General features: G+C 38.4%; 2 protein-coding genes across 6 annotated transcripts in view; both read left to right on the forward strand.

Annotated features, from left to right (window-relative positions):
- Window positions 1-3,482, forward strand: part of LOC107690584 (nuclear-interacting partner of ALK-like) — a 17,183-nt gene extending 13,701 nt beyond the window's left edge. Inside the window, exons 5-11 of one of the 4 annotated variants that reach the window (XM_016488964.1) lie at window positions 976-1,103; window positions 1,182-1,330; window positions 1,422-1,674; window positions 1,830-2,033; window positions 2,363-2,575; window positions 2,661-2,759; window positions 2,835-3,482. In XM_016488964.1, coding sequence (XP_016344450.1) covers window positions 976-1,103; window positions 1,182-1,330; window positions 1,422-1,674; window positions 1,830-2,033; window positions 2,363-2,575; window positions 2,661-2,732 — 1,019 coding nt within the window. In that variant the 3' untranslated portion in view covers window positions 2,733-2,759; window positions 2,835-3,482. Of the gene's footprint in view, window positions 1-815; window positions 900-975; window positions 1,104-1,181; window positions 1,331-1,421; window positions 1,675-1,829; window positions 2,034-2,362; window positions 2,576-2,660 lie in introns of all 4 variants that reach the window. The other 3 variants (XM_016488969.1, XM_016488958.1, XM_016488977.1) reach the window with 3 other exon arrangements.
- Window positions 3,483-3,856: 374 nt separating this feature from the next.
- The window catches only part of LOC107690610 (ubiquitin-conjugating enzyme E2 H-like), a 29,934-nt gene continuing 21,736 nt past the window's right edge, over window positions 3,857-12,054 (forward strand). For both annotated transcript variants that reach the window (XR_001634465.1, XM_016488990.1), the window contains exon 1: window positions 3,857-4,119. Coding sequence is in view for 1 of the 2 variants with exons in the window: in XM_016488990.1 (XP_016344476.1) it covers window positions 4,067-4,119 (53 nt within the window). In the remaining variant the exon portion in view is untranslated. The remainder of the gene's footprint in view (window positions 4,120-12,054) is intronic.

Consider the following 12,054-nt stretch of genomic DNA (forward strand, 5'->3'; position numbering starts at 1 on the left):
TTTATTTAATACACGAGTTTCACAATTTGAGTTGAATTACTGAAATAAATGAACTTTTCCACGACATTCTAATTTATTGAGATGCACCTGTACTGTGACATACTGAAGCAGAGCATGATCCCCTCCCTTCGGAGACTGGGCCGCAGGGCAGTATTCCAACATGATAACGACCCCAAACACACCTCCAAGATGACCACTGCCTTGCTAAAGAAGCTGAAGGTAAAGGTGATGGACTGGCCAAGCATGTCTCCAGACCTAAACCTTATTGAGCATCTGTGGGGCATCCTCAAACGGAAGGTGGAGGAGCGCAAGGTCTCTAACATCCACCAGCTCCGTGATGTCGTCATGGAGGAGTGGAAGAGGACTCCAGTGGCAACCTGTGAAGCTCTGGTCAACTCCATGCCCATGAGGGTTAAGGCAGTGCTGGAAAATAATGGTGGCCACACAAAATATTGACACGTTGGGCCCAATTTGGACATTTTCACTTAGGGGTGTACTCACTTTTGTGGCCAGCGGTTTAGACGTTAATGGCTGTGTGTTATTTTGAGGGGACAGCAAATTTACACTGTTATACAAGTTGTACACTCACTACTTTACATTGTAGCAAAGTGTAATTTCTTCAGTGTTGTCACATGAAAAGATATAATAAAATATTCACAAAAATGTGAGGGGTGTACTCACTTCTGTGAGATACTATGTATGTATGTATGCATGAATGTATGTATGTATGTATTCTATTTATAGAATATATGTTTCTAGAGTGAAGCCATATTTTGTATCTGCACACATTCACTTATTTCTTTTTTCTTTTTTAGATGAAGGACGGATTTCAGAGTTGCTACAGCAGCTTCAAACGCAACATGAGAAATTCTGTTCCTGGCCGGATTTTCCATGTCCAGGTATCTTGAGAGGTCCACTAGTCTGTCTGAAATCTTAAGCAGACATTGCTAGTCAATAGTGTTGTTTCTTTCCCAGATCGCTTCTGGATGGTTCCTATTAATGAGCCTACGGTATTACTCAGTACCTTTCTAGACCGTTTCAAAAGTGCTTGCCTTCTAGAACAACAGCTGCCTGCTATGAAACCAGAGCAACTTAAAGCCATGGTATGATGTTATATTTTTAAAGGGAAGTCCAAGAATAATGATTCTATGCATTCATAATTTTTTTTTTTTTTACCTCAGACCTTGACTGAAGATGTAATAAGTGTTCTCCTACAGCTGATTGAAGATGAACAAGTGAAGCAGTGTGGTTCTCCTTCTAAGGTCTCATCAGATCCACTCTCTGTACTGGTGGCAGCATGTATCGTAGCTCTTTGTGGTTGGGCAGCCAGGTAAAATCCAATCAGTGACCTTTGATGTAATCTTGGCAAATTTTCTGCTAAACTTTTATTTCACGTAACTCTTTGCTGTGTTTCTATTTAGCCCGTCACTCCAAGCTATGAATCTGCCCATCCTCACTTGTTCGTACTGCATGAGAAAGGTGGGAATGTGGAACTTCTATCAAATGGAGACTGTTTCAGAGAGCGAAAATCCTCCGCAGTCTCCAACATCTACTACTGCCTTGACTCCAACTCTAGGCACAAGTGAGGAAAAGGGGATGCCCACCTCACCATCCCAGTCCCCCACTCCATGTCGCATGAAGCTGCGTAGTCAAGACCCCACACGCTCTGAGCAGGTGGGTCATTTACATTTTGAAGTTATACAATATATATAGAGTAAAATTTGAAGTATAAACTTTCCATGTAAACATAATCATATGCCCATTAAATTCAGCTGATGTTCTTCAGTCATAACCATCTAAACTTTGTCAACATTGACTTATGCATATAGATGGAGAGTACACCATCCCCACTGGTCCTCCGCGTCAGAAGTAGGGACTCGCCTATTCCACATGAGGAGTTTCCCAGCCCCCTGTCAAGGGCCAAGAGACCCATGACTCGCAGCAGGGGCCAAGGAGAAAACCTGGCTGTGGATGTGCCCTCTAGTCCACAGCGAAAGACAAAACGCCCACGTCTCTCCTCTGCCAGTGGCCCTGTAAGGACAATCCATTATAATTTTTTTAATATAATAATAATAATAATAATAATAATTTACTATATTGTTACTGTATGATTGTAGAATATTATATTATTAAATACATTCTATTTGTCTGCATAACTCAATATGTACTCTATTTCTTATATATGCACACACACACACACAGGGTCTCTTACTATTATTACTGTATATAAAGTTATTATTACTATAGAACAATATAATATTACTACATACATTTTATGTGTCTTTTACTTACCTGGACAAAATCTATTGAATTTTAAATACCATATCGAAGCACTAAAGCCTGTTTTGTTTTTCTATTATAGGAAGGGCCGATGCACAGAAATGTTTTTGACCCAGTAGCCCAGCACAGAGACTGGTGTCCTTGGGTGAGTGTGGAAAGAGAGGAGGGCAATCTAGATGGCTCTGTCTTTGTTGGCTCTGAGGCTGAGCTCCCTCAGCCTGGCTGGAAAGCAGTGCTTACTCTGTTTCTATCCATGAAGAGAAGCCTCAGTCCAGTAGGGACCAGTCCATCCCAGGTGAACCAAATACGACAACTCTGTACTTTGGTATTTTGCAATCATTTTTCATCCCTCTAATGCCCCATTTTTTTTTTCCATCCAGGGTCCTCATGACAAATCAAAAAGGGTGTTCTCGATATTCCGAGAGTGGCAGGTATCTTCCCCATGCCAGTAAGTTGTGTTTCAGAAGGTGGACTGGGAAACCCTGGTGATTGTTATCATAGTGGTATGCTGTCCTTTGTAACAATGACAGTAGTTTTCAGAGTGCTTCTTGGTCAAGTGAATCTTGTTTAAAGTATTGGGTTTGGTTGGGAAAGGGACAGTAAATCCACACGGATCAAGCGGCCTGTGATGAAAGACCTTGGCTTGGAGCAGGAAAGCCCGGCAGAGTTCTTCTCAGAAATTGTAACTTTACCACACTGTTTTGAATCTGGGCCTGTCCAGTCGCATTAGAACATCAACAGACTGGTGACCGATGCTCTTTACTTCACATGGGCAGCCAAATAGTCCTCGCTGCCTCACTGGACATGAGGCTTCATAGGGTTTTAGCCTAAATTTAGGGAAGCTTTAGTGAAGCTCTTAGAACTACACTGGAAGACATGCTAGTTGAATCAGTGCTTTTCACATAATAGTTTAGCTGAGGAGAACCAGTGTTTTCAGGTTTTTGTGTGTTTCTTCTGCATTGTCTAAGTAGGTATATTATATTTACTTCCATAAATGTGAATGAGTACAACAACATTTTTATCTCTCTCATTTTTTAAAGATGTGTATCACCTTTATCATCTTTTACCCACATGCCAGTGAAATAGATGCATTAGAAAACAGTGCCAATGTAAATGATTTTGCTTTTGAATCACTTTCTCTGGGAGTGCTGCTTGTAGTGCATCATGCATGTTAATCGTGCATGTCTGCCTGAATTTAATAAACACTTTCCTTTTGCTGGTTTTCACCATGTATGTTTTTTTTCAGTATGTTGTCTTAAATGGATTTTGAACCTTTGACTCCTATGGCTTGTAAAATGCTATATTATTAGTTCCTTTAAAAAAAGTGGGGAAAATGCCTTTTCATATTTATTTAGTACCAAAAATGATCATAAAAACAAATACACATGAATACAAAATAAATATGTTCGATAGCACACAACAGCCGTCATAACAAAGGAGTCGGTGCCCCCAACTGTCATCCTAGACTAGAGCTAGTTTTACGAATATACTACAAATGTGAGTCGTCCACTGTTTATGACGTCGCCCGAAACTGCATAGGAGGAGGACACCTTTCGTCGCGCCGACAAGACGTCATCGGCGGAGGGATTGATATCTGTGAGAGAGAGCAGTGCGGGCAGAGGACTACCAGTATTCGCTGTGGACGGAAAGTGGAGGGCGAAAACTCGAAACGACAGCTTGCCGTATGCCAATGTGCAACATTATACAGTTTCGGTAGAGGCCAAGGGATCGAGAATCAGTCGCAGAAGATTTGAGCTTCGGTCATCTGAAAGAGGAGTGTGTAAAGATGTCGTCTCCAAGTCCGGGCAAAAGACGAATGGACACCGACGTGGTGAAACTGTATCCTTTAAAATATAAACAACACAATTACTGTAACGCTATAGCCGTCAAATATCTCCAGTATTCACGAAAACAGCCATAAAACGCTTCTCCTACTGCTTTAAACCCATTCTGGGCGTCCGTCTGGTCTGAAAAACAGTTGTCAAAGCCAGTAACGTTAGAATGGTTTATTGGATGGTGATCAGCTTTTGACGACAAAAGTGTTTTGATTGTTGTCAGTGCGGCTAGCAACAAAGCCAAGATTCATAGACGTGCATTTCTCAAATAACACAACTCAACTCAGAAATGTGATTTTTATAGACGGGGTTTGTTCGTTGACAGTGTTCAAAGGCATACGTTTTGAGGATTATTTATAGCAGACATGTTGCTCTGTGTCCTTTTGAGTGTTTTGTAATCGCGTTTCTCTTCAAATCCACACCAACGCTTGACATCCACGGGATTTAAACACATTTATATGGATACCGATCGGATATCGATATTTATATGATATCTGACAAAGCTAGACGTGTTTTTGAACAAAATGGTGAATGTTACTATGCATTTGGCCTGCTAGCGAGCTAGCACAACCTCACAAGCCAGTTATTTATTTATTTGTTGATTGTTTTTGTTGCCGTTTTATAATCAAAATAGACATTTGTAGGCCTTTCAAGACATTTTACCACGGGTTTTATTTGTATTACACGAAAACAACAAGATCTTCACATACAGATAGTTGATTTAAATATAGACGTTTAAAATGCTCTTTAAATAATAACAAATCACAAATGACATAAACTTCACATTCGGCGTCATTTTATTATTCCTGTCCGAATGTGTTTTTCTCTTGCATGGAGGATCCATCTTGTTTTTCTGGCTTTTGTTAAGGTCGAATGTTTGGGGGTTAAATGTTTTGACAGGAAATTTAGCCTGTATTTACCATCTTTCTTTTTCTGATTTTAAAGCTTAAAGAACAGGGGAAGTTGTGTTGTTGCTAAATTACAGTGGTTGGGTGCGGATATTTGTCTCTATGTCACTAGTCCATAAGAATTCCTTTAGTTTATATAACAACTGACACAGCAAAAGTTTTCTGGAGTTTTCCGTCCGCTTTTGCTCAAGAGTGCCATGCTATTATGCCTGTTACATGCCTTTATTCGTAATGTGGTTTGGCTGTGCTGTCAGTGTTTTGTTTTGGTTTTTGTCTATCTAAGCATCTAGAACACGCAGTTCTGTTATGAAGTGCAGTTATGTCGAGCTGTTTTGAACAAAAGAAACCCGCATATATATATTTGCCTTTAAAGCCCAAGAAAGTTTTCTTGCCTCCACTGTCCTCACTCAGAACTGTTTGGTCGTGTCGTTTCATTTCTGTCTTATGTGCGATTATGACGTCTACATATTAAAAAGTAAATTATGAAACACTCTTTGAGATATTTGTAAAGTCATGAACTGCTCTGCGAATCTCGTTATGTTTTTGTCTCGAGCAGTAGGAACTAGCCTTATGATTGGCCACTCTGTTACTACCCGGAAACTGTAAATAGGTGGGATTAAATAACGTGTTGAGTGACAGTATTTCCTAGTTAAAGCTGCGTATGTTTTATTTTTTTTTTTTTTTACGTTATAATACTTCTGTTAGATGCATTTATCATTAAGCTATCATTAGGTTATTTACTCTCAAAAATGTGAATAGTGTAGGTCTGTGGTGCTGTCAAAACATATCTGTTTGTATGAGTGACCAGCAACCAAAATGCAACACTGGGCTCTGAAAGTAAAAATCACAATTATTTTCTCCATAGCGGAATTGGTTTTTAATGATCATTTATAAAATAAAGACAACCCTACTGTGAGCTACAAGGATGTTAATGGTGTAATGGTCTTGTTGAGGCCATAAATCCACATTATCTGATTCTTCTTCTTATTATTATTATTTAAATTATTGTGTTCAACAGCGGAATTCCTGGTGCAAAACCTACATTACCCATGATGCTTCTGAGAAATCTCCACCAACTCACATGAACCACTGTGAATGGCGTAATCGAGTCATTCTCCTACGCTGTCAAATTACTTACTTTTTTGGATGCATAATATGCATATTTTATAATTAACATAAAATATATTGTTTCTATATATATATATATATATTTAAACTACATCTTACATTTTATAGTAATCAATCGCTCTTACTTTTCCAATTATGCCATTTGTAATGCTTCCTGGTATTGTAGTTCTTTCCCTCATTAAAACTGATAAGTACACAATCTTGTAGCTTTGCCTTTTTGCCTGATTTTATGGGCTTAAAGTCAAAGTTTGTAATATTGTGATTGACCTTGTAGTTTTTCAAAAAGGACCTTTTAATAATCCTTATGGAAAAAAATGAATGGGAAAAATACTTCTGGAAACACGTTAGCTGGAAAAAAATGGGCAGGCACTGTTGCACCCATGTGAGTTTGGGGGTGAGGTCATCCGTTTAGTAACCAATAGACAAGGAAACCTGTTTGGTGATGCTAGTGGTGCAGAAAATACACACTTCTGGAGCCGAGGGTAGAGGTTAAAGGTGAAGGGCTTTAATTACTGAGAACAGCTGATGGCAGGGGCAACTTTTTAGAGCCCTTCAAGCGGGTGGCAAATATGACCTAAAAGTTTCCACTTAATGTAATTAAGGGAAGTTCGGAGGTGGAATACATACTGAGATAATTACAGTAATGATGTAATTTACCATCCTGTATTATTTTGGTCAGCTGGATCCCACAAACCTTTCACTAAGAGAACATTACCACTTTAATAGTCCAGGCTGTCCAGCGGGACTACCTGTTTGACTCATGTGAGTATTTATGCATGGATCTAGGACAGCTATACAATAATATGGTGGGTGGATTGTCACATTTCTGTCATTGCAAAACACATGCAAAGAAGCCAACTCTCCCCCAAAATACACACACATCCATGAGAAAACACAACTTAAATACCCATTTCCCTTAAGGGGAAACCAACAGACATGTGACAACTGGGAGCAGGTTTCCAAAGTGCCTCCTGTTGCTTGGGACAAGTGTTTGCAACTGGGAAGTGGAGCTTTCCATGCATAAGTTGTTTTCTGCATTATCCTTGTGAAAATGCACACCTTATGAAGGGCAAGCAGCAGGGCTGTTTAGAGAGAGAGTTGCTGTTATGATCGGTCACCATGATCCACGCTACGTAATTTGCTGCAGGCATCAGAAAGGTGCGGATCTGGAGCATGCTCAGTTGGGAATTCACAAAATGAATGTCAGAATGACCTCGCCGTACCAAGCTGCCTTAAGCACTTCCTAAGCTCGAGAGAGAGAGAGCAATGATGACCCGACTTTGACATCACCAGATACTTCTGAAACATGTTTGAACAGGTCAGAGCTGGCTGTTGGCTTTGACAGGACAGCATGGAATAGCATAATGTCAATATGTTGTGTAACATCTGTTGCACTTCTCATTTAGCCTATTGTCTGTTCACTGAAAGATGTAGGTCTTTTGAATTTATTTATCTGGAACTAAAAGACCTCCTCATTTAATCAGTGTGGACTGAGCTCTAGTGGTTCTTATCTTGTGGGGGTTTTTTTCTCACATTGCCAAACCATGTCTTGATCTAATTAGATAGAGCAACCAAAGTGCTCTAGTTTACAAGGTCAGTTTACCTAGTCAGTGTAATGTTTTGTCATTATGATGAAATCTAAGTCATCAATAAGATTTTACTGGACACCTAAGAGTTTAACTAATCATTTTGCCAATTTATTTTGATCTACATGGATCTACAGTTAAAAGTTTTGTACTTTAAATTTGGACTAGCTTTAAAAAATAATTGGTGATAAAACATCACTAAACTATTGCACATCATTTGTGCTACGAACATGATTTATCATGTGAAATATGATTTCCGGCTGCTAAATTAATAAACAGAAAAATGTTAAAAAAATTATTTTGAGTGGGTCAAATGACCAAAACTTTATATGAGTGATTAATTTAAAGATAGCAATATATATATCAAATATACATTTTCTGTAAATAAGGTCGCAATGACATCTACATTTTAGATACCAGCAAAATTGCACAATTCTCAATACCACAGCAGAATACTAGGGAAAATTATATAAGTAAAAAAAAAAAAAAAGCCCTCAAATGATTGAAAAATAAATAAACAGTCAGTAATACAATAAAAACAAAAAGCAAAGGTCAAATACAATAGAAAAAATATACAAATTAAACAAACAGTGCTTTAAGTTTTTTTATGCAAGTCTAAAGTATTTAGCTAACTAAAGAAATTGAATAAATCAAATGTAAAATAAAACAGCATAGTCTTCACTGTAAGAATTAAATTTGCTTTATTTCTTATTAAAGCTATAGAAGTCCTTCAGTCAAGAGCAGTGAGTCGTTTTCTCTTTGTTTTTGTTGTTTGATTAATATTAAGCACACAGTCGGCAGCAGGAATATAGCCCGCTGCCACTTTAAGAGCTGCACGGATCCAATTTACTGTTACACATTTCTGTAAACACTGTTTTCACTTACACACTGTTTTCATTCTCAACTATTTACGTTCACTTAAGACATAACAGACGAGGGTTTACATGAATAATCACCAAGTGCCGCATTTTGACACATTTTTGCGTGTATTTGACAATTTAGTCATGCACCTTAAGCTAAAAGTTCACTTTACTTGTCATTGTTCTGTTCTGTGTCAGAGCGCATGCACAGAACAGCACAAGTTCTCTTTCGCTCTTTTAAAAACACAAATAAATCTAATGATCATTAAAGGTGGGGTAAGCGATTTTTCAAAAACGCTTTAGAAAACTGATTCGGGACGTAAGGGGCGTGTCTACTCATGATGTGGAGGAGAGAGCGTTCAGTGCACGGGATCGACATTAGTCGAGCCGAGTGACAGAAAGATAGAGATGGCGGATAAAAAACAAAAGAGGAAAACGTCTGCGGAACAAAAGAAGGCTTAAGGCAAGAAGTAGGACCCGTGTAAATATCGGATCAGCTTTCCAACGCTGGAGAGAACTCAAGGAGCGGAAGGCCTGCGATCGGACGCCGAGTTTGCTTTGTTTCTTCTCGATAGGTGAGTAACACCGTGTCTGTGCCGCAACAGCTAAAGTCTGTCTAGTACACTGGATGCGACCGTTGAAAATCATTAGAAATTTGTGTCAATACATCATAAATAGAACGCAGCAGCAGTTTTCTGTCTGGGATTTGTCGTGTTGTGCCACGCCACATCCTGTGAAGACCATAGATATGTATATACTGTATATCTATAGTGTAGACCGCATCACTGATAATGAGTTCTATAGTATTTTGTCGCGCCGCGCCACTCGCGTCCGGTGTAGACACGGTGTAACATTGGTTTTGCTTTGTTTCACAGAACTAATCGTTGCCCGAGTTGCGTACGTATGTGTGGGGCGGAGCTATCAAAATAGGGGCGAGACCCTTTTGGGGTAGGGGTGTTTGTTTTGGTGATTTCAAATGTCAACATTGGCTACCAGAAATCTCTTACCCCACCTTTAATAAATCAAGCACGTCCCATTTTGCGAAAGTCACATTACATGATTTTACTGATTTGCACGTGAAGTTTGGGGTTTTATGGAGGAGCGAAAGTGCACCGTTGGAAAAGGTATAATAATCATTTTATCTCGATTATTGTATTTTATCTTAATCGTTGGAAGCCGAAATCGAAATTCAAACTGTATTTCAATTAATTGCACATCTCTAGTACGTATGCAGTTCTAATCAAGCTAGAGCAGGTTTTTTTGTGTAGTCTAGCTACAGTCTTTTTCTGTCTGTCCATATATACATTTTACAATGTAGATATTTTAGGGATTAAATATGTTGAACATGACTTCTGTTAAGCTGCAAACGAAAACGAGAGAATCACTCACTGCTCTTGACTGAATAACTTTTGACGCTTTAATAAGAATAACTGTATATTTAATTCATACAGTGAAGGCTATGCAGTGTTTTATTTTTACATTTATTTCTTTTTAGACTTGAATGCTAATGTTAAATAGACTTGCTGTACCAAAAAAAGGCCTACTGTTTATTTCAGTTGTATCTTTCTTGTATTAAATTTGTTTGTAATTTGCATCTTTGTTCTTATGTTTAATAAATTATGTATATACATACTGGATGAATCCAAGATACAATTGCATTATCTAGGTGTTTTAGTTCAGCTTCACAAAATGTGGTCTGATTTTAGTCAGTCTAAAGCATTTACAGAATATTTTAAGAAGGTGAATTATTTACTTCAACTGAAATTTTTAGTAAAACAAGTAAAAAAAATCTCCCAGCAAACACCCTAGGAAAAAATGAAAACTATTCAGAACACATTAGCAACCACATGGAATTTTGCAGAGCCAAGCAACTTTTCTTCAGAAAATGTATTTTTTAAAGGTTTAGTATTTTGTTGTCACTGTCTCTATAGAAATATATAACACACATCGAATCTGAACCAGCCATGATAAAAGTCTCTTATATTTAGTTTGTCTCAAACAGTCGCTAGCAGTGTTGGGGAGTAACTAGTTACATGTAACGGCGTTACGTAATTTAATTACAAAATAAATGTAACTGTAATCAGTTACAGTTACTAAGAAATAATGTGTAATTAAATTACAGTTACTTATGAAAATGTTAACGATTACAAAGGGGATTACATTTGAATATTTACACACTTCCACATACAGATTTAATTGATTTCTTTCCCAAATTGCGCTGACTACTCTGAGACATACGGCCATATAATGTCCGCGATGCGGAAAACACAGACTACATTTCCAAAGTAACCTTCCCAACACTGGTCGCTAGATATAGTGTAGTGTCATGCTGAGTAGCCCTGCCCACAGTACAGTCTTACTGGCCCAAACTTCTACTTCACATAGCATATTAAATATCAAATATGTTCTGATTATGCCATGTCATGCAGCATTTCGGTTTGGACAGGCAAATTATGTACTGGATGTTTGCCGCTTTTATGCCTGGTTAGAACATGGTATCATGTTAAGTTCAGCATTCAGAAGGCGTATCTTTTTTCAGTGGTGATTTGATGACTTGTTCTGGGTTCAAGCATAGTATATGGAGGTATGCTCTTAACACAAGTGCAGTAGATCCATGACTACTTTTTTTCTTACACAACTCACTGATCTGTAATCAAGGGACTTTTGTGCTGTATTATTGTAAACTTGCTTTCACTGTGAGCAATTGTTTGGCAAATAAGAACGTTCAGAGCCTATTTTATAGTCGGCACAATGGCCACTGTCATCACTGCCAGCTCATACATGTTCTTTGAATATGCAAACACGTCTGCACCTTTAAGAAAAATATCCAGGTGTTCCCATTGAGTTGTCCTTGTTTAATCTTGACTACTAAGAAACAAGTAGAGGATTATAAATGGAAAGCAAGTCTCCTTCAGGAATACTTTGCGTTTCTGTCCACTTGTTTGAAAAATAAAGAGATTGACTGTTAGTTACAAAGACTATTACGCAATCCCACCTTCTCTGTGATGCCCGGGCGTTGCTGTTTGTAAACAGGATTTGTTAAAGGGGTTGCTAAAAAGAACATTATTTTGTGTATTTGGTGTAATGCAATGTGTTAAGGACGTGACTCAGTCCAACTGCTCTGCTCGTGCACATCCCATCATCGGTTCTCTTTTAGCAGTTCAGTCAATGTACTGTTAGGAGTAACTGAATAACTCGGGATATTGGTTTATTTCGCGTCAGAGGGAGTGACAGGCACGTTTATAAACTGAATAACTTAAGTCATTTGTGGATTAGTGCGTACTGGAGACGTGAACCGTTTCAAACGATTCAGTTCGATTTGGTGAACTGGTTCGACCGGTTCACTAAGAAGATCAGGGGAAATAGAACGATTCGTTTGCAATCCGGACATCACTAGACGAGACAAAACCAATAAAACCCATTACAAACGAGGCATTTGTTGCATCCAGTGGGGACA

The sequence above is a fragment of the Sinocyclocheilus anshuiensis genome, unplaced genomic scaffold (genome assembly GCF_001515605.1).
Source record: "Sinocyclocheilus anshuiensis isolate Anshui unplaced genomic scaffold, SAMN03320099.WGS_v1.1 scaffold641, whole genome shotgun sequence".
In the NCBI taxonomy this organism is placed as follows: domain Eukaryota; kingdom Metazoa; phylum Chordata; class Actinopteri; order Cypriniformes; family Cyprinidae; genus Sinocyclocheilus; species Sinocyclocheilus anshuiensis.